The 23306-nt window shown below is 39.0% G+C and overlaps 1 protein-coding gene across 3 annotated transcripts in view; it reads right to left on the bottom strand.

The window, feature by feature from the left end:
* Positions 1–18888, bottom strand: part of NFAT5 (nuclear factor of activated T cells 5) — a 121909-nt gene extending 103021 nt beyond the window's left edge. Inside the window, exons 1-2 of one of the 3 annotated variants that reach the window (XM_021705723.2) lie at positions 18732–18888; positions 16938–16991 (exon numbers count right to left, since the gene is read on the bottom strand). In XM_021705723.2, the coding sequence (XP_021561398.1) occupies positions 16938–16991; positions 18732–18804 (127 nt within the window). In that variant the 5' untranslated portion in view covers positions 18805–18888. The remainder of the gene's footprint in view (positions 1–16937; positions 16992–18731) is intronic. The other 2 variants (XM_044922279.1, XM_021705724.2) reach the window with 2 other exon arrangements.
* Between the last annotated feature and the right edge of the window lie 4418 nt (positions 18889–23306).

The raw sequence follows: 23306 nt of genomic DNA, 5'->3' as shown, positions 1-23306 counted from the left end.
TACTGTATGATCTCACTTATACATGTTATCTAAAATAAAAGAAAATCATATAAAACAAAAACCCTGAACTCAGAGAACTACAGAAAACAGACTGATGGTTACCAGAAGTGGCAGATGGTGGGTGGAATAGGTAAAGGTAGTCAATGGTACAAAATTCCAGTTTGTAAGATAAATAATTTCTAGGGATATGAGGTACAGCATAGTGACTATAGTTACCAGTACTGCATTGTACATATGAAAGTTACACTGAGAGAGTAAGGTTAAAAGTTCTCATCACAAGAAAAGAACTTGTAACTGTGGAGACAGATGTTAAATAAACCTATTGTCATAATCATTCTCAATATACACATATATCAAATCATTATGCTATACACCTAAAACTAATACAATGTTATAGGTCAATTATATCATAGGAGTGAAATAGCCAAAAAATCCAAACAAACAAAAGTCTTCTGGATTTAAGAATCTCATAATGTAAAGATTAATACCTAGCAGAAAAAAAAATGTTTAAAAAGTATCCTTAACTCTTAACACAATTATTCCAAAGTAGTAGTATTATACCAACGAAATCAATAATACAAGTACAGTAGTCCCAAATTAGTGTTTTAGATGCTATATCACTCCTAGGACCCAGCAGAAATTAAAGGCTAAAAAAATTCCTAAGCAGTATTTCTGCACATGAAAGATATACACATAATATTTTTAAAAATCTGCCTATAAATAATATTGCTAAGTCTTACTTCTCCTTCACTTATATTTAAAGTGAAGTTTGGGGGGCACCTGGGTGGCTCAGTCGTTAAGCGTCTGCCTTCAGCTCAGGTCATGATCCCCGCATTGGGCTCCCTGCTCCACAGGAAGCCTGTTCTCCCTCTCCCTCTGCCCCTGCTTGTGTTCCCTCTCTCACTGTGTCTCTCTCTGTCAAATAAATAAAATCTTTAAAAAAAAAAAAAAAAGTAAAGTTTGCTCCTAGAATATGACAATTAAAAATTACAAGATTGGGCGCCTGGGTGGCTCAGTTGGTTAAGCGACTGCCTTCGGCTCGGGTCATGATCCTGGAGTCCTGGGATCGAGTCCCGCATCGGGCTCCCTGCTTGGCAGGGAGTCTGCTTCTCCCTCTGACCCTCCTCCCTCTCGTGCTGTCTCTCATTCTCTCTCTCTCAAATAAATAAATAAAATCTTTAAAAAAAAATTACAAGATTAATTTAATAGTTGCTGAGGACCAGGGTTTGACAGAATTGATTTCACACATGCCCATATACATACCCCATTTCACTCTACTAAAATCCCAGGAAAACTGAGGCACCTGGGTGGTTCAGTCGGTTGAGTGCCCGACTCTTGGTTTCAGCTCAGGTCATGATCTCATGGTTGTGGGATGGAGCCCCACGTTGGGCTTCGTCCTCAGTGCAGTCTGCTTCACATTCCTTCTCCCTCTCCCTACTCCTCTGCCCCTCCCCACTCACACGTTCTCTCTCTCTAAAAATAAATAAATAAAATCTTTTTAAAAAAAAATCCCAGGAAATCCATGCCAATACGAGTTGAGAAAGCTAGGCTATGTAGAGCTGATACTGAATAAAAAGGTCTACTTCCAATTCTACAAAATCACCTCACTTTAACTGGTTATTCTGTTCTGTGTGGCACAGAATTTTAAAATAAAATAACCCTCCCAAACATACAAGAAAAAGTACTGTTGGGGAAAATTACATTTTCTGATAAAGACACCAGACATTTTCTATGCCATAAAATTAAGATCTTATCTCTAGCTTTCTCCATTATCCATGATTGTCATCCTATTATCTATTAATTTAACTAACCATTCTAGATTCTATTTTTTTCAGTTGTAATATGTAAAAGGTCCCCTAAGAAAACTTTTACTCACTATATATATTACATAGTCATACATTTTGCCCAACCCTGTTCCATTCAAGTGTCAAGAGAGCTTTCTTATTCGAGTATTCTAGGTTTAGAGAACAAATTTACCTCCATTTTCATCTTTATTATCTAAGTTTTTGTCTTTACAGATTAAATAGCTCCAATTCTATAAAGGCCTACTTTTCCATATGCTGTAATTTTAATGCAATTGTTATTCCAATTAAAGCTTTCTACATGGTTGCATATAACTAGAACACAATCCTCTCAGGTTTCTAATATCATTCCTTCCTTCTTTCTGGATATGGTACTCATTCATTCAATATTTATCAAGTATCTTTCAGATTATAAAGCACTTGTGTCAGATGCTATGAGAATTCAAGGTATAGTTGTTGCCCTTGAGAAAATTACCACCCAGTACAACTTTTTAAACAAAACTGGACTTTACTATATGTTGTTTATGGTTTACTACAGCTTTAATTCTATGGCTGACTAATATTTTGCAGTCAATTATTTTATCATGGTTTGGGTTTCTTTTTCGGAATAGATATAGAATCTAGTACTTCAATACTAAAGCTCTCCTAAGTTTTAAGAGACCATTCCTCAAATCATTTCCATAATTTTACTAACACTTAAAAACATGGTTAAAAAAATAAAATACTTAAAAATAAATGTTTAAAAAGATGTGTAAAACTTATACCGTGAAAACTACAAAACACTGTTGAAAGAAATTACAGTGAGATCTAAATAAAAGGAAAGATATCCCATGTTTATTGACAGGTAGGTTTAATATTATTAAGATGGCAATATTCCACAAACAGTTCTCCTCAAAATAGATTCAATGCAATCCCTATTAAAATCATGGCTCACTTTTTACAGAAGTTAAGAAGCTAATCTTAAAATTCAAATGGGGGGCACCTGGGTGGCTCAGTCAGTTAAGCGCCTGCCTTCAGCTCAGGTCGTGATCTCCAGGTCCTGGGATTTAGCCCCACTTCCGGTTCCCTGCTCAGTGGGAAGTCTGCTTTTCCCTCTCCCTCTGCCCTTCCTCCCTGCTCCTGTTCTCTCTCTCTCAAATAAATATATTTTTAAAAATTAAAATGGAGGGGTGCCTGCGTGGCTCAGATGGTTGAGCGTCTGCCTTCAGCTTGGGTCATGGTCTCCAGGTCCTGGGATCGAGCTCCACATCGGGCTCCCGGCTGGCTCAGCGGGGAGTCTGCTTCTCCCTCTCCCCCTGCTTGTGTGCTCTCTGTCTCTCTCTCAAATGAATAAATAAAATCTTTTAAAAAATTAAAATGGAGGGCGCCTGGGTGGCTCAGTCGGTTAAGCGACTGCCTTCGGCTCAGGTCATGATCCTGGAGTCCCGGGATCGAGTCCCACATCGGGCTCCCTGCTCAGTGGGGGGTCTGCTTCTCCCTCTCCCCCTCCCCCTGCTTGTGTTCCCTTTCTCGCTGTGTCTCTCTCTGTCAAATAAATAAATAAAATCTTAAAAAAAAAAAATTAAAATGGAAATTCAAGGGACTTTGAATAGCCAAAACAATCTTGTAAAAGAAGAACAAAATTGGAAGACTCATCCTTCTCAATTTCAAAATTTATTTCAAAGTTACAGTAATCAAGACAGTATGGTACTGACATAAGGACAGACAGAAAGATGAACGGAAAAGAATTGAGACTCCAGAAACAAATTAAGTCAAAATGGATCAAAGATCAAACTGTAAGAACCAAAACTATAACATTCTCAGAAGAAAACATAGGTGTAAATCTTTGTAACCCTAAGCTAGGCAAAAGTTCCTTAAATATGACACAAACCAAGAGTAACAACAACAAAAACAGATAAAAGTAGACTTAAAAAAAATTTAAAATGTTTGTGCATCGAAAGACACTATCAAGAAAGTGAAGGGATGCCTGGGTGGCTCAGTCATTTAAGTGTCTGCCTTCCGCTGAGGTCATGATCTTGGGGTCCTGGGACTGAGCCCCGCGCAGGACTCCCTGCTCAGTGGGGAGTCTGCTTCTCCCTCTCCCTCTGCCCCTCCCCCACCCATGCTTGCCCTCTCTTTCTAATAAAAAAAAAAAAATCTTAAAAAAAAAGTGAAGGGCGCCTGGGTGGCTCAGTTGGTTAAGCGACGGCCTTCGGCTCAGGTCATGATCCTGGAGTCCCGGGATCGAGTCCCACATCGGGCTCCTTGCTCGGCGGGGAGTCTGCTTCTCCCTCTGCCCTTCCCCCCTCTCATGCTCTCTCTAATAAATAAATAAATAAATCTTAAAAAAAAAAAGTGAAAAGACAACCCACAGAATGGGAGAAAATTTCTGCAAATCACTTGTCTGATAAAGGACTTGTATACATAATATATAAAGAACTCCTACAACTCAACAATAAGAAAACAAGTAATTCAATTTAAAAACGGGCAAAGCCTTGAGTAGACATTTTTCCAAGGAAGACATACTAATGGCCAATAAACACATGAAAAGATGCTCAATAGTATTAGTCATGAGAGAACTATAAATCAAAACCACAAGAGACTTCATACCCACTATGACATCTATAATCAAAAAGAGAAAATAACAAGTGTTCACAAGGATATGGAGAAATCAGAACCCTCATACACTGCTGCTAAAAATATAAAATGATGCAGCCACTGTGGAAAGCAGTTTGGCAATTCCTCAAAAAGTTAAAAATAGAGTTACTGTATGACCCAGCAATTCCACTCTTGGGTATATACCCAAAAGAAAAAAAAATCTGCACACATAAAAACTTACACACAAATGTTCATAGCAACACTGTTCATAATAGCTAAAATAACCCAAATGTCCATGAACTAATGAATGGATGAAGAGTCAAAAATATTCTTCCATAAAAAGGAATGAATTACTGACACATGCTATAAAATGGATGAACCTTGAAAACAATGCTAAGTGACACAAAGAAGTCACAAAAGACCACAGATGATTCCTTTTATATGAAATGTCTAGAATAGACAAATCCAGAGACAAAAAGCAGAAGAGGGCTGCCAGGGGATGGAAGAGGGGGAACTGAGGAGTGAATGCTAATGAATAAAGTGTTTCTTTTTGGGGGAATGAAAATGTTCCAGAATTATATACTAGTGCTAGTTGTACAACATTTTGAATGCACTAAAGCCACTGAATTATACATTTTAAAATGGTTAAAATGACAAACTTTATGTTATATTATCTCAACTTAAAAAAAAAAAAAGATAATCAGGAGCCAGGTCTTTAAGAATTTTACATCTTTATTAAAGGATTTTAAAGCAAGCAATATGATTAGATTTGTATTTTAAGAAGATAAATCCTGTACCACATTGTGCTGCTATGAATGCCTACACCTTAGTATGTAAATTTAGCAACATCTGATTTGGGTGTTCAGAAGCTTATGCTAATAAACTCCTGGTTCCTTGCTACATTTTTGGGTAAATATGTTTGTCAAGTAATTTATTTCTAGATATGAATTTTTATTTTATTTGTTTAACAAATATTTATATAGTGCTTACTGTGTGCCAAATACAAGTGCTTTAGAAATATTAACTCGGGGCGCCTGGGTGGCTCAGTCGTTAAGCGTCTGCCTTCGGCTCAGGTCATGATCCCAGGGTCATGGGATCGAGCCCCACATCGGGCTCCCTGCTCAGCGGGAAGCCTGCTTCTCCCTCTCCCACTCCTCCTGCTTGTGTTTCCTCTCTCGCTGTCTATCTGTCAGATAAATAAATAAAATCTTAAAAAAAAAAAAAAAGAAATATTAACTCATCTAATCTTCATAAGAAATCTGAGTCTATTATCCCCATTTTATAGAAGAACTGAGTCAACAGAAAGGTTAAGTAACTTGCCTAAAATGACACAGCTATTAAGTAATGCATGCTTCTGAAATTGGGTTTTTATTCACAAGCCTGATAAATATATGTGGGAACTCTGATTTTTCTAATCATTATCTTTACCATTTTCTTTAGGATTTTAGTTATTTGTCAGAAAGAGCACAAGCAGGGGGAGTGGCAGGCAGGCAGAGGGATAAGCAGGCTCCCCACTGAGCAAGGAGCCCAAGGCAGGACTCAATCCCGGGACCCTGGGATCATGACTTGAGCTGAAGGCAGCCAATTAACCAAGTGAGCCACCGAGATGTCCCTATCTTTACTATTTTTAATTCCCAAGAAAAGCACTTCTTCAAATTCAACTTCCAACTCTTCTGTTCATCCGTTCTCAATTAAGTATGCACTGAATTTTTTTCTGTGTAGAATTTTTAGTATTGATTCTATCCATTACTTATTAAGTACACTGAAAAACATTTTCAGGAAAGTTATTTTTTAGTTTTTACTTACTATATTTTACACTATAAATGTGCCATTTGTATTTACTGTAATAGAGCAGTATGTTAGCTAACTAGTGACATTCTGTTTGTTCTTCAACTACTTCACTACCAGTTTAAAAACAAAAAAAGCAACAATGAGCTTATTAAAGGAATTAAGTAGTCATTTTATCCAAAGCATCTGTTATTCAGGTAAAAATAAAGTTAAGAAAATGAAATGTTCTTCAAAAATAATTATAGGGGCGCCTGGGTGGCTTAGTCAGTTGAGTGTCTGCCTTTGGCTCAGGTCATGATCCCAGGGTCCTGGGATTGAGCCCCTCATCGGGCTCCCTGCTCTCTGGGGAGCCTGCTTCTCCCTCTCTCTCTGCCCCTCCCCCTGCTCGTGCTTACTCTCTCTTGCTCTTTCTCAAATAAATAAAATCTTTAATAATAATATTAGAAAATTCAAGCCATGTTTATATTTTGCACTCATTCACTCTACTTTAGCCTAATATTCTAGAGAATATGGTTTAACAATAAAAATTAAAAAGGATATAGAAAAAGTCAGAGTTCACAATACAATTTTATAAAAATTTACTCAAGTAGAATTTTAATTTATAATTTCTAAAGTCCTTATAACTGCCTATTACTTCGGTGCTTATAAATTGAATATTTAACTTGTGAACATTAACTTATTATTATTAATTCACTTTACCGTAATATTTTTTCAAGTAAAATCTTCATTTCAGACTGAAACCCCAACAAGCAAGTTGCTACTTAAAAACTGGAAAAAAAAGAGTACAAAATCTTTAAGACTTCTAATTACAACTTTATTGTGAAGAATAGCTACTTGTTAGCTTAAACCTATGTTTGGATGCTTCATCGCTATTATACACTTTTTTTTTTAAAAAAAGATTTTATTTATTTATTTGACAGAGAGAGAGACAGCAAGAGAGGGAACACAAGCAGGGGGAGCGGGAGAGGGAGAAGCAGACCCCCCACTGAGCAGGGAGCCTGATCTGGGACTCGATCCCAGGAGCCTGGGATCATGACCCGAGCCGAAGGCAGATGCTTAACCGACTGAGCCACCCAGGTGCCCCACTATTACACACTTTTAAACACAAGGCATTTTAGTGACTTACCTAAACAATTATAATGAAAACTTTAATTCAAACAAATACTTAAATTTGTGTAATCAGGTCCCCATCAACAAACATTTAATTGTTCCATTATGTTGCTAACAAAAGTATTTTAATGTCCAAGGTCCAAACTAGCAGTATGGTATATAGTAAAAATGATTACTGGACAAACTTGAATTTTATTCAGCATTAGTACTTACCATAGAGTTAAGCATAGGATAGTACTCACTTTATACGTGACAGAAAGCTCATATTCTGTTTTGACCTTTACACTTAATATACAGTACTACATACCTCCTATGTACTCTTCAACTATATAACCCTCTCAAGACCTAAACTACAAAGAAATTTTAAAGTTCTAAACTTCAATTTATAATTATCTAGTATAGTTGCAAACTATATGCTTTGGTATAAGGTGCACAAAGTATTTTCCTATTAGCAAATAAGAGTTAAAAGTCAACCATATTAATTTCATTTTCTAATCTAGATTGAATTATGAAACCCTTTAAAACAGTTATCATTGTTTATTCACATACAATCTCTTCTACTGAGCTATAAACTATATGTGGCCAGGATCCATGTGCAAATTCATTTTGAGTGAATGAATAAATATAAATATTATGAGTAAGTAACCTAAACTTGCACATAAACATGAAAAGTCATCCCTAGAAAACTACACTTGGCTACATTATAGAATATAGGAATGTATAACAGAATAAAAAAAATCTCATTACTTTTAGGTCCTTCAGAAAACCAGTTTTCCGTTTTAGAACATCATGGTGGTTGAACAAACAAAAGTTAAAGAGAAAAGAGTATACACTGTATAAATCCATTTATATGAAATTCTAAAAAAGACAAAACTAATCTATTTTAAGGAAAAACAGGCAAGTAGTTGCCTGAGGGGCTACAGTGGACAGAACTGACTACAAAAGAGCAAAAGGTAGTCTATCTAACAGGGTGACTGAAATGTTCTGTACCTTATCTATGGTGATTACACAAATGTATACACTTATTAAAAATTCATGGAACACCCCAAATTGGTAAACCTCTGTACCTCTCTATATAGACTGTTTGTTATTTAAAAAGGGGGGGGGGGGCGCACCTGGGTGGCTCAGTCGGTTAAGCCTCTGCCTTTGGCTCAGGTCACGATCCCGGGGTCCTGGAATCAAGCCCCGCATTGGGCTCCTTGCTCAGCAGGAGTCTGCTTCTCCCTCTCCCTGTCTGCTGCTCTGCCTACTTGTGCACACACGCTTGCTCTCCCTCTCTCTCTCTGTCAAATAAATAAAATCCTTAAAAATAAAAATAAGAAGGGAAAGAGAGAAAGGATACAAGAAGCAACCACAAAACCAACAAGCAAAATGTAGAAAGTACCATGAGAAAATGGAGACATGAGTAGAACAAGATTTTTAAAAAAGGGACAGTGCAAAGAACCAAAGCAAATTAATAGGGCCCTATGCAAAGTATCACTACTCATAGAGACATTTTATAGTTTGGTCCTCTAACACTGTATCAGTTGTTCTTCCTCTTAACTCTTAGGTAAGCAAAACCGCTATTAATGTTTCTACTGAAGAAAAGGAATGCTTACACGATTTTCCACAGGGTCTCAAACCCAAACTAGAATTAAAATCCGTATCTTCTAATGCCTAACACAGAATTTTCAGGAAGTTCATTAACAATGACCCACCATAGCAAGAATAGAACTAACTCCTGAAGCTCTATTAGTACTATTTTTTCTGTTGCTCATCTCCTTTCAAATTTAGTTAGGCTCTGAAACACATCAGCAGAAATAAGGTGCAACGATTCCATGCTTCCATAAAACTAGTGCCAAAGAAATCATGAGTCCCATGGCATCCTCCATTTCTCAAGTCATTCTCCTTAGGTGATGGTCTGCTTACCCTTCCCCTACTCTTCAATTCCGAGTACCATCATCTGTCAAAACACAGGTGGTTCAATCTTAAAGACATTCACCAAAGCAACGCAATGATTTGCTAATTTTGAGTGTTAAAATATTCCCCCAAAGGATCATCATCATATTCTTTACTGATTTTTATGTGCGGCTTATACAGTTTCTCTCTTACTTTATGGAAGCTGTTTAGCTGAAGAATCCTACACAAAGCTCTCTTTTTACACCATCTGAACAGTGGTGTAATTTTAGTAGGGCCTAAAGTGTAAATAACAATTATGAAATGTTTATACTAAAGGGAGTCAGGATAAGCTCAATAATCTGTGGTAAAATACTGAAGTTTCAAATTCCAGCCTCCTTGATTAGCTATGTGACTTTGGGAAAATTAGTGAATCCCTCTATACCACAGTTTGCTCATTTATGAAATACGGATTCTGACACTATCTCAGAGAATTTTTCTGAGGACTAACGTGAAAAATATCTGTACAATTCTGGCACACATAAATTGCTCAAAAAATGTTTTTAATTACTAGCATTGAATTTATTATTCCTTTTTTACCAACACTGTTTCTTTTATTATGTTCTACAAATGTTATTTTAAGTAGATGTCTTAAAACTAAAACTAAAAAGAAAAGACACTAAACTAAAACTAAATTTATAAAGATAAGAGTAATCAACAACTTAGGTCACTCTTAGAAACTTTTCTGTTGTCTCACCTTCAAAAAAAGATACCAAAAAAAAAAAAAACAACCAATACCAAATTTACTAAAAGACTAATTGTAACATTTCTGGATGGGGAAAAAAGTGAAAACATTTATGGCTGGCCAGCAGTAATTATCATCACCTATTTGTCAAGTAAAAAGAAAAGAGAAAAAATTTTATTTTTCAGTAGTTATTAAGAATAAGTAACTGAAAATGTCCACATAGCTTATCTTTCATTTTAAATCATCAAAAATATAGATCCTTTATCACAACACCAGGTTTTATTTATATTTGGAAGCTAAAATCATTATCTGTAGTTAATCTATAAAGAAAATTTCTACCTTTTCACTCAAGTACAGGTTTATAATTAGTGTATCATATATTTTGGTAGTTTTTTTAACCTTGATTTTTATTAAGACAACAGCAAATAAAAGACACATGAATCTCTTTTATGTAACTTGAAATAAAATATTTGCAACAAGACAATAAAATAAGTTAATAAGCAACATTTCTATTGAAGAATGTCTTACACCTTAGAGCTAACAGGACTATCTTCTCTCACTACACAATCAGGCCCAAATGATGTCTCAGATTAATTTGATCTTTTATTTTTTTTCTAATTACCTATTATTCTTTATGGACAATATAATCTTTTTTTTTTTTTTAAAGATTTTCTTTATTTATTTGACAGAGACACAGCGAGAGAGGGAACACAAGCAGGGGGAGTGGGAAAGGGAGAAGCAGGCTTCCCGTGGAGCAGGGAGCCCGATGTGGGGCTCGATCCCAGGACCCTGGGATCATGACCTGAGCTGAAGGCAGACGCCCAACGACTGAGCCACCCAGGCGCCCCTAATCTTTTTTTTTTTTTTTTTAAAGATTTTATTTATCTGAGAGAGAAGATGGAGAGCGAGCACGAGCAGGGGGAGGGGCAGAGGGAGAAGGAGACTCCCCGCTGAGCAGGGAGCCCAACACCACAAGGCTCGATCCCAAGATTTTGACCTAAGCAGAAGATAGACGCCTACCTGACTGAGCCACCCACCCAACTGAGCCACCCAGGCGCTCCATGGACAATATAATGACAACTTTTTCTAATATAAAGTGGCTATTTTTAATATATAATATTAATTACAATAAGAAATGTTTTTCTATACTATCACTTCCAAGTTTTAGGGGACTCCTGGAATAATTACAGTAGTCAAGAGTGAGTTAAGAGCAAGCCAAGAACCATTTGATTAAATATGAATTTCTATCCTCTTACTGTAATAGGCAACAGAATTCTAGTACTGAATGGAAATAACAAAAACAGAGTTTAGAAAGAAACAAAAACAAATGGTAGGAAATCAGAGAAATGGATCCTAGAACCAAGAAGTGAGGATGAACTAGGTAGGTGTGACTTCTATAATGTTTGAACTTCATTTCCATAATTATTTCCATAATGACATTTTTAGTTTACTAGATAAGGATCTATAGATATTAATAGATACTAAACAAAAGAATCCAACAGATTATTTTTAATATTAAATATTTTCAAAAAATTCTTTCCATTAAGATACCTTCATACATTTCGTCATTTAAGAGTTAATGGCTTGGGGCGCCTGGGTGGCTCAGTTGGTTAAGCGACTGCCTTCAGCTCAGGTCATGATCCTGGAGTCCTGGGATCGAGTCCCGCATCGGGCTCCCTGCTCGGCAGGGAGTCTGCTTCTCCCTCTGGCCCTCCCCCTCTCATGTGCTCTCTCTCTCTCTCAAATAAATAAATAAAATCTTAAAAAAAAAAGAGTTAATGGCTTAACTACCTTACTAACATCAGCTTTAGGAAGAGAAATAAATCAGGCTCAATGGCAATTCAGAAATATTCCATAAAGTCAGTAAAACACTGTTACTATTTTTAGGATTTTCATTTGGTGAACTATAAAGTATAATTATACATAGTACCATATCAAATAGTTTGACAGTGGTAAGAAAAAAAGTAGTTTATTGTCCCTAACTCATTATACTATTTCATATTTTCCTTAAAAATCTTCCAGTTTCAGGGGCGCCTGGGTGGCTCAGATGGTTAAGCGTCTGCCTTCAGCTCAGGTCATGATCCCAGGGTCCTGGGATCGAGTCCTGCATCGGGCTCCCTGCTAGGCGGGGAGCCTGCTTCTCTCCCTCTGCCTCTGCCTCTCTCTCTCTCTCTGACTTTCATGAATAAATAAATTAAAAAAAAAAAATTAAAAAAAAAATCTTCCAGTTTCAAATATTTAATATTAAGCCTGTCTCACATTGGTATTTAGCTCTTATTTAACCAGTTATTTAATTTAATCCATCATTTAATCTAACTCCTGCTTTTTAAAAAACATTTTAAAGTTTTAATCCATTGTTTTTATAATTCTATTTTTTCCAATTTGTTATTTTTCCTGTTTTATCTGATTTTCTATCATCTTATCTTACATCTCTATACTTCCAGAATGACCTCTTACTCGTATTCACTTACTTTTAATTTTTATCTCAGTTTTTTATATGGCAAATAATATATGCCAAAATCAATATTTTTCAATACAGAAAGTGTAAGAAATGACAACTTTTTCTCTATAGTTCAACTTTTTCTCTAGGCACTCCAAAGATGCTAAGCCTTCAAATTTGAAAATACTAACTGTAAACCATTTTATGTTTTTCAATATATATAAACTATCTTCTTTAAAGAAGGCAGGGAAAATGCAAAAATAGAATAAAAAAGTAAAATCTTATAGGGCGCCTGGGTGGCTCAGTTGGTGAAGTGACTGCCTTCAGCTCAGGTCATGATCTCAGGGTCCTGGGATCGAGCGCCGCATCCGGCTCCCTACTCCGCGGGAAGCCTGCTTCTCCCTTTCTCACTCTCCCTGCTTGTGTTCCCTCTCTCGCTGTCTCTCTCTGTCAAATAAATAAATAAAATCTTTAAAAAAAAAAAAAGTAAAATCTTATAGTATATACATTTGTACAGGACTTTTTCTATACGAAGTTTTTTTGTTTTTTTTTTAAGATTTTATTTATTTGACAGAGAGACAGTGAGAGAGGGAACACAAGCAGGGGGAGCGGGAGCAGGAGAGGGAGAAGCAGGCCTCCCGCAGAGCAGGGAGCCCAATGCGGGGCTCGATCCCAGGACTCTGGGATCATGACCTGAGCCGAAGGCAGACGCTTAACGACTGAGCCACCCAGGCGCCCCATGCGAGTTATTTTTAATATAATTGCAACAGTACCTCTTTTATTTACTCATTTCATTAAGAGTTTCACATGTAATTATCAGAAACATTATTTTATGGCTATGTATTATTGCATTAAATAACCAGACCCTTTTCCAACTGTCAGGCAATCACCACATTAAATAAAAAGGTAGTAGCAAAACTACATATGGTGACAGATGTTAATTAGACTTATTGTGGTGGTCACTTCCCAATATATACAAATAATTAATCATTACACTGTGAAACTGAAATAAATATAATGTTTTATGTCAACTATATCTCAATTAAAAAAATGAGTTTCCTATTCTTTAAAAAAATACATACATATATATATATATATATAGTAGCAGGAAGGACCAGATTGATATGTAGGATAAAAGCAAACTTAACTGAATGGATCTATTTTTAAAGCTCAATAGCACTCAACTGCAAGTTTTCCAACCTTGTTTTCCTAAAGAGAGAACTTAAATTTGGAAAAAAAATGTTTTACCAAAAATTTAACAAATTATATATGATAGTAATTATATTCCCCTTACTCTGGGTTGAGTTTACTATTAAAAGGAAATCTAGACTACTGACAGAAAGTATGCATACATATTACTAGAAAATACTTATTATATAACACAGGGAGTCAGTACAGTATAATAGCTACGAGCACAGTCTACAGTGAGGCTACCTGTGTTGAAATCTTGGCTACAACTTATCTGCTGTATGACTATGGGTAAGTTGCTGAACCTCCCCATGCCTTAGCACCCTCATCTGTAAAATGGGATAATAATAACAATCTCAAAGGGTTGTTAAGAGAATTCAGTGAGTTCATATTTATAAAGGTCTTGGCACACAGTAAATGCCATGTAAGTGGTTATTGTTTAGAATTTTTAATATAGCTAACATTTATTGAGCACTTACTATGTGCTAGGTTAAATGCTTTGGACATGAATTTGCCTCAATCTTCACAGCAGCCCATGAGGAAGATACTATGATTGTCCCCATTTAAAGATGAGAAAATTGAAGCACAAAAAGATTAAATGACTAAGACAAGGTCAAGCACAAATGTTGAAACAAGGATTTGAACCCAAGTCTGACGCATTACCTACAATTTTAACATAGATTACAAGGTACACACACTAGACATTAGAAGCAGTAGCCTCCAGCTGTACTTTATCTTAAAAAGAGGGCAGAGAGAGGACAGACTTTACTGAAATAAATCAGAATATGTATTTTCTGGAATAAAGTAGGGTATTTTAAAAATTAATAAAGATCACTATAATACTAAAGTATGTATATATGAAATAACATGATGTCTGCTATTTGTTTTAAAATAATACAGCTTGGGGAAAGGGAGAGGATAAAAGAAAAAAGATCAGACATGCATTGATAATGGTTAAAAACTTGGTGATAGGGGCACCTGGGTGGCTCAGTCGTTAAGCGCCTGCCTTCAGCTCAGGTCATGATCCCAGGGTCCTGGGATCGAGCCCTGCATCGGGCTCCCCGCTCGGCGGGAAGCCTGCTTCTCCCTCTCCCACTCCCCCTGCCTGTGCTCCTCTCTCACTGTGTCTCTCTCTGTCAAATAAATAAAATCTTAAAAAAAAAAAAAAAAAAAACAACTTGGTGATAGGCACATGGGGGCTCATTATTTTATTCTCTCTACTTCTCTAAGTTCTTTAAAATGTCCATAATAAAAGGTTAAAATAGAAGTAGGGTGCACAGATTAAATACTTTCATTACATAAGCAAACAACTTTCTTATGATTCCCTGTATCAAAGACATAAAAGGATACTTGATATTTATACATTTTACAATATATATGTAATCTCTGAAACGATGGTCTCATTTCAAAAAACTGAGGATCTTCTCAGCCAAAATAAAAATTTAATAAAAGTATTTAAGCACATACATGTAAATATACATATTAAATGGCTGTCTGCATTTCCATCGACTTGTTAAAAATATTTGCTGGAATAATTAACACTTTTTTTTCATATCTTTCTCCTGCCTGATAATCTCTATGATTATGATACTCTCTGGTCTGTTGCCCAGAAAATGAATGGGTTTGTACAGATAAATATGAATCTACAACATGGTCACAAATTGAACAATGTGAATAAAAAACAGAAATCTGCTTCACCAAGAAACACGTAAAATTCCTTGCCTCAAATTATAGTTGATTTTTATACTAATGTATATCAATGGGCTTCTGATAAATATAAATATAATCAATAATTAAAGAACATTTTATATGCTCTAAATTATAGTTAAAACAAGGTAGCTGATACTAAAGGAAAAAACCAACATTTATTAAGCCAGACACTATTCTAGGCATTTTCATACACATTACCTCTGTAAATTTAAGAGATTATATACATTTTTATAGAAAGAATATTAAAGTTCAGAGAGGTGAAATTACCTGCCCAAGGCCACAGAGTTTATTAGCAACTAAATTGGTATTCAAACTCAAGCTCAATTACAAAACCCACTCTTCCCCCCACTATATCAGACTACCATATGGGAGGCAAACATCTAAACTCAAATCAAACTTAAATATTTATGGCCTTTTTTAAGTGGACCACAAAATGTTTAAGTTACTGGTTACATATATATATTTTACAGTGGCAGCTTGGCTTTGGGTAAAGAACTCCAGCTAAACACAAAAAGCATTATGTCTGCTCTTGTGTGACTCTTTTCCCCCAAGTCTCTTAATTTCAGCCTCAGGTTACTCATCTCTATAATGGGGAAATTAATATCCTTGCTGTCCAACTGCAGGATTACAAAATTCAAAGAGGATATGTAAAACCACTTCAAAAACTACAAAATACAGGGGCTCCTGGCTGGCTCAGTCAGAAAAGCATGTGACTCTTGATCTAGGGATTGTGAGTTTGAGCCCCACATTGGGTGGAGAGATTACTAAAAAAAAGAAACTTTTTAAAAAATTATGTTAAAACCTCTACAAAACACAAAGAGTCTTTTTTTATCTTAAAATGCTAAAAACAACAAAGTTTCTTTTTTTCAATATAAGGTTTTCTAAAGTAATTGTCAGCTGTTAAAATTCTACACCTATTAACATCTCCAGAACTTTCTCAAACTTTTTTTTCTAAGCATAGTTCAATCATCATCTCTATCACCTGGCTTTCCTTATCCTTAAAAATAATGCAACAGTGGGACCCTGGGTGGCTCAGTCGGTTATGTGTCTGCCTTCAGCTCAGGTCATGATCCCTAGGTCCTGGGATAGAGTCCCACATGGGGCTCCAGTCTCACATCGGGCTCCCTGCTGAGCAGGGAGCCTGCTTCTTCTCCCTCTCCCTCTGCCTGAGGCTCCACCTGCTTGTGCTTTCTCTCTCTCTCTCTCACACAAATAAATAAAATCTTAAAAAAAAAAAAGCAACAGTAATGATATCAATGCTTTTGTAATAAATAATTAATATGCTGTTTTGAAATGCTCAACATATAAAAGTTCTAAATTCTGAATTTTTAAACGAAATGTGTTTGGTGTCACTCTTAGATATATTGATGATCACAATGTTTGAGCCTTTTCACATTGTTTATTTATAAAAAGCTAGAATTAAGATCTGGAATTCCAAAGTAGAACACCCAACATAATTTTTAGTAATCTTGTGGGGTTTTCTCAAGGCTTCTCAAAGCAGATACAATAAGCTAACAAGCACATCAAACACAGTAATAAAATCCACTGAAACATTCAGCTGCTCTAAAAGAAGGATCAGGCTCTTTAGGAGAAAACTACATTGTATGAGTTTGCAAAGTTTCACACTTTCTCATTTAAACTCCATTTCAGAGAAAGCCTTTGCATACTCACACAATATGCTTTAAAATGGCACTTTGCTGACCTTCCAATAGTCCAGCTCTATGAAAATTCTGTGATGGGTGTAACTTCAGAGAATCTGAAAAACACAAAAAGCATTAAGTACTTTTTATGCTGAATGACTTAAGAAAAAAAAAAAGCAAGGGTGGCATACATCTCTTACATAACTGCCATGTATTTTTAAGAACTAAAGCCCATATTTGTGAATATACTCTGCAAAAGAAGACTGAATTGCCTCTACATTGGTCTTTATGCTAAACTTCGATTTTCATAAAGCATTTGTTCCATGGAAAATTATCTGATGATTACTGCACAAATGGTGTTAATGTCTTGACTATTTTTAGTACCCAATTGTACCCCATTAGCCCTCTTCTAAGAATCATCTCTTGATACAATCTTTTTCTTCTGACACTCAAAACTACAATATTTCCAAACTACTTCAGGTATGCTGCCTGAAAAACATCCTACAGGATGGTGACTGCCAACTAAAGTCATCAGAGCAACAGACAATGGCTACAGTTACTAAGTAGGACTCTGTGTACAAACCCAATCGTCAGTCTGTAAAGTCCAGTACCTTCCAGAGTAAACTATCTCACTGATTCGCTTAAACAATGTAAATTTACATAATGTGAAGCTGAAGTCCCCCTTTCTGGAGGGGGTAGACTCAGTGGATGGATACATCACACCAAAACTGAAGAAGTGCTGGATTTCTCAGTAAGGAGGTTCACAACGGCACATACTTTTTTTTAATATGGTGAAATGAATATCTAATAACCCAGTTATGTCTTTTTGCCCCTCCCAGTGGTTTAATAAGTGGTGAAGAGTGTAGTGGTAGCATTCTGGTTTGATGCCCCTTGCACAGGGAACCTGTTCTAACACATTCTTGTGGAGCCCAGTATAGGAATTTAAACCCCGTAGAGATCAACTCAAGTGTTAATATTGTAGATCCCGGGAATCCCCTTTAGGCCTTAGCCAAAAGAGTTTAAAAATGAGAATCTCTGTCCAATGCCCCCTCCCTGCAACGAGCCCTTGAACGGCAACGAAAGAGAAAATTCTCAAAGGACAGCGTCAGTGCCTGAGCTGGTACCCCTGGGACAGGAGAGGAATAAAACTAATCCAGAGAGAGCACCCCTATCTTTGTAAAAAGAGAGGGAGATGTAAGTCATTAGAATGCCACAGAGGTGGAAAGAGAGAAAAAGAAAATTCGGGCCCTTTCCAGCAGTAAGATGACGAGGAAAGGAAGAACGCCTGGTCGAGGGGGGCCGTCCCAACAAGGGGAGGGAGTGGACTAGGCCGGAGGGAGAGGGGGGTAGAACGACGGCGCACAAACAACCTGGAGGGGGAGAGAAATGGTGCCCCTGCACCCAGAACCGGCTCCAAGCCACGCCGCCCGTTTGGGGGCAACTTTGCTGGGGAGGATGGTCCTGGTAAGAGGGGCCGCGGCGCACGGATCGCAGCAGCCCCAGCGCGGGGCCCAGTCGGGGGAGGGGGGAGGAATCCCTGAGCCGGGGAGGCCGGGACCGGCCGCTCGAGGAGTGTGGCGGGGCCGGACACGGCGAGGGACTCTCAGAACGATTGGTGCCGCAGAGACCGGGGGCAGACGGCAATTGGGCCCCGTGCGGCCGGCGGCTCCGCGGGGGAGGGGCCGCCACTCCTCCCCTGCCCCTTCCACCATCACCCGACCCCATCGGCCTCTCCCCACCCCCCCCAAAACAGGCCCGACCGGCCCAGGCTTGCCCCCACCCCCGACGGGGACCCCTCCGGTCCCCCCCGGGGTGGGCCTCCCCGCCCCCACGCCCCAGCCCCCAGCCTGACTCACCTCGCGAGTACAGGGACTTGGGCGATTCCAGGTCTAGGTCCGCGCTGAGCAATGAGATGAAGTCCGAGGGCATCGCAGCTCGACCCAGCCCGGCCCGAGGGCAGCGGGAGGGGGGGAGCGGCGGTGGCGGCGGCACCTCCTCTCCGGGACCGCGGGCACCGAACCGGGGGCGGCGAGGCGAGGGCGGCTGCTGCTGCCTCCTCCTCGAGGGCAGTGACTTCCACCGGGCCGAGGACCGAGGAAACGGCAGCGAGGCGGAGGGGAAACTCCACGGGGACTAATTCCCGGCGAGCCAGGAGGGGGGTTCAGGGCGGGGAAAGGGAGGGGGGAAAGCCAACGGGTCCGTTTCGTGCTTCTCCTCAGCGAAAACTGACGGTCGCCGCCACCGCCGCCGCCGCTGACAGGAATCTGAGCCCCGCCCCCCGCGCGGCACTGCGCAGGCGCGGAGGGGGGCGCTCCACAGCCTGGAAGAGCTAGGGCGGCCGCCGGAGGGCGGGAAGACGCGCCAAGGAACAGCATCAACAAGGGCTTCGCTTCCTGCCGCCGCGGCCGTGGCTGCTGTTTCCCAGCCGGGAAAGGGCCCCGCCAGCAGGGAGGGAGGCAGGGAGGTGTCCGCGCCTGGGGCCCCGGGGAGGGAAAAGGTATTTGCGCCGACCTGGTGGCGGCGAGCCCGAGTTGGCCGGCCCAGCGCCGAGCTGAGCTCAGGAGGAGACAGACCTGAGGGAGCCGAGGTGACTGTGGGACGAGAAGAAGGACCCCAAAGCTGGGTTCGGTCGGCCTGGGCGGGCTGGCTTGGGGTCTCACAGGGGAATGGAGTTTCGTCCCTTGGACAGCCACCAGCCGTTTAGGGTTTTCATAGGAGTGTCTAGCTTGAGTTGGCCAAAGGACTATCAAACTCATTTCTTAATTAGGAAATGATAGACCTTATCTAAAAACCTCGAGTTATTGCATGTTTTTAATTCAAGTACCTTCTTCGTCCTTTGCCCTCCCCCTTTTTGTCTCCCCTCCCCCATTCTTTTCGAAAATTCGAAACAAAACAAAAACAACTTTCTGATTGTGCTGGGTGGCCGGGTTTATTCGGAGTAGAAGATAGAAGACTATTTAAAAATTGGATCCTATGAATCCACCTGGCTGTTCTAAAGGAAAAAGGAAAAAAGCACAGCTAAACACCACTGCTCCAAACCCTTTTTCATTTTTTACCTTTGGATTAGGCAAGGATGGAGGTAAAACACATTTAATTGAGTTTTTGCTATTCTGTTCATGGGGCCAAAAGTTTCCGTTGCAAAAACTGAAAATCCTCACCTACACCGCAGACCGTTTCCTGACTCTAATAGACTTCTGAGAAATTTTTAATCAAGTTATTAAAATATCAATTGGAGTGCAGGGTATGCATCTTGGGAAATAATTTTAATCTTGTGTGGAACACTGATGCCAGCAATCACTGGGCAACGTTTTTAAGCTATTAAATTTGGTTTTGTTTTTGTTATTTTATCTATAGAGATCATAAAAATCACTCTGGTGTGTATGCGTGTGTATATATCATATATATATATATATATATACACACATCTCTATATATCATATATAGATATATACACAATTTATAGAGCCTTTTCCCCAGGAAGCTGGACAATTCATCTGGACTTGGAGTCCTGGAGATGGGGAAGAAACTCTCAGCAAAAGAGGCCCCAGTGCAGGTGTCTCTGGGGTGGGGCTCTTTGCAAAGCTTTACCTGCAGACCTAGAATTTAAACTTGTGTCATCAGAGCCTTCCTATCTTTCCATCTGAACATCTGATTCAGGTTGCCCAATTATCTTCACTGCATTCTGTGCAGTAATGAATCAACCCTGTGAACATTTTCTTCCTGTCAGAGGTAAGAAAGCTTTTCAGAGCCATCCCAAGATGGCAAAGCAGAACAGGAAACTACTCTCAAATCTCATTGCCACTGTTTGCTGTTGCAACAAGTCCCAAGGGAAGTCCCTTCATAACTGGTAAGAGCCCCACTCATTTGAGAGGAAACTCAAATTGCCCAACAGGCCAAGGCTTCGGCCAAAGCTTTTTAAATTAGAACAAACACCTGTTGAAGACCCCCCCACACACACACCCCAGTCATTAGTCATACAAAATGTGAGGAGAGGAAATTGCAATTTACCAGGCAGAACCCTAATATTAAAAAATTGGGTGTATCACTCTGAGCATATCCTTTTTCCCCAGACCTATGTAATCATTCAACAAACTTAGGGTATAGGAAATCCCCAGTACTGTTCTGACCCTAATTAACAAGTCAAGAATTGGCAAGGCCTCTTGCTTCCCCTTTCCCTCAACACTTCTCTGCCCTTTTGTGCCTTTTTTCCCCTAGTATGAGTGCTTTGTTGTTTATGTTAATCAGATTTCCCTTGGCTTGGTAAAACCAAGTAAGGGGGGGGGGGGGGCAAGTGTGACTTGACCCAGACTGAATTCTCCTAGATGGATTCTTTAGGCTCAGGCCCCACCCCATGAGGCCTTGCATCAAGCAGTGATTATATCTCAAAGGATATTTGAAAATTCAGTGTCCTTCTAATTTCCTTTTACAGAAATACATTTTTTGAAAAACTGTTTAGATTCATTTTTCATGGCCGAGCTTTGCAACAGCAGAGAGACCTAGATTTCATGTTATCCTTAAAATTTCAGTGACTAAAAACACAAATTCATTAGTAAGCATGTTTGCTCTGCTCTGATCACAAAATATATGACCCGCATGATATTCAGGGTTACCAAAAACAACTATCTGATCATTGTGTCTTTAGTAAATTACATGCTACCCCTAGTTCCAAGGATATTCCCTCTGTAGTCATTAGTATCTCCTTGCTTCCCCTTTTATTCAGTCTTTGAAAGAATCTCATATTGTATTTCAAAAACCACCCATCACTCAAATAAACACCTTCATAAAACTTTGTGCACAATAAAAAGTAAAGCTTTTTAAAATTTGGAAATTTCCTCTCATTGAAAATTACAATAGGATTATGGAACAAAACATAAAGCAGATTTAGTAGTTTGTAGAATTCCTTTATATTCCTTCCCAATCATCATATCACATTCCCAAGTTACTTGATTAAAATTCCACAAGAACCCAGATTCAACTACAAGGTTGTATAGATTATGCAACAGAGTGGCAGTTTTTATACTGGTGGTGTGTTCTTTAACCCCTCCTGGACCTGTTTAGGCACTTAGTGAATTGTGTTGCTGGATCTACTCTAAATGAAAGAGGTTCAAATATCAACCACTGAGAAGGAATTAAATAAACTCATACAGAACAGAGGAATGTGTTGTCACAAGATAATCTTTGTCATTGTAATACAATTAAGGCTGTTAAAATAATTTTGGTCACATGTATATTGTAAAGAACCTGCTAAACAAACACAAGATCTGAAAGGAAAATTTCCAGAGCAGTTCAAGTCATGGACAAAAAAAAGTTTAGACCGAAAATTATCTTTGCTCTACCTTGGGAGCACTCCTTAATAATAATGGAGAATTGATAGTAGTGGGAAATAGCAATGACTGCATTTGTGCTGAAATTGTAAACAAAGTCTTATTTGATTATGACTATGTGTCAATTTTCACCCTTAGAACATATTCTAGCAAATATTTCTAAAGGCAAAATTAGTTTTGATAGTTTTGCTGTTGGATTTAGAACATTCTCACTCCTTATATCTCTCACTGCCTAAATCTGATAATCAGGCATCTGATTCACTTTGATGAAGTACTTCTGTACTTTATGACTGGGTCTGAGTCAGAGTTGTCATCTGAAGTCTTACAAAGGCCAGTTCAGTCTCTCAAGATCTAGAATAGTTGGAAGTCCTGAGATACAGAGCAATCAGCTTGAATTGCAAGAACTTGGTGAACAGTGGAGAAAGGAGAGAAATGCCAGAGAAACTCAAGGGGTGGATTAGGGGGGAGAAATTTTAATGGGAAAATAGAAACCTCTGAACGCAAAGTGCCTGGGTGGCTCAGTCATTAAGCGTCTGCCTTCAGCTCAGGTCACGATCCCAGGGTCCTGGGATCGAGCCCCGCATCAGGCTCCCTGCTCAGCGGGGAGCCTGCTTCTCCCTCTCCCACTCCCCCTGCTTGTGTTCCCTCTCTCGCTGTCTCTCTCTCTCTGTCAAATTAAAAAAAAAAAAAATCTTTAGAAACCTCTGAGCCCATTAAACCAAGAAAGGAAGGAGAATGTCTCTAGGTCATCCCAACAGTAGGCAGGTTGGACTTATGTAAACTGCATTCAATTCAGTCCTTATTCATACTGGCTTTGACACCACCATGTTTGCTAAGATGCTCTTTCCACATCTGATCATAACATGAATAGTCTAGTAGCCCCACCTCAGCTGTGATATTAGTTTGACCAAGAGTATGAATCAGAAATGGTTTTACAGGGCTACCTGGGTGGTTCTGTTGGTTAAGCATCCAGTCTGACTCTTGGTTTTGGCTCAGGTTGTGATCTTGGGGTCATGGGATCGAGCCCTGCGTCAAGGCTCCATGCTCAGCGGGGAGTCTGCTTGATGTTCTCTCTGTCCCTCTCCCTCTGCCCCTCACCCCGTGCTC

Source organism: Neomonachus schauinslandi, chromosome 16, assembly GCF_002201575.2.
Source record: "Neomonachus schauinslandi chromosome 16, ASM220157v2, whole genome shotgun sequence".
Taxonomy (NCBI): domain Eukaryota; kingdom Metazoa; phylum Chordata; class Mammalia; order Carnivora; family Phocidae; genus Neomonachus; species Neomonachus schauinslandi.
The sequence above is the reverse complement of the archived record's forward strand: the minus strand, read 5'-3'. Positions and strand labels throughout refer to the sequence as shown.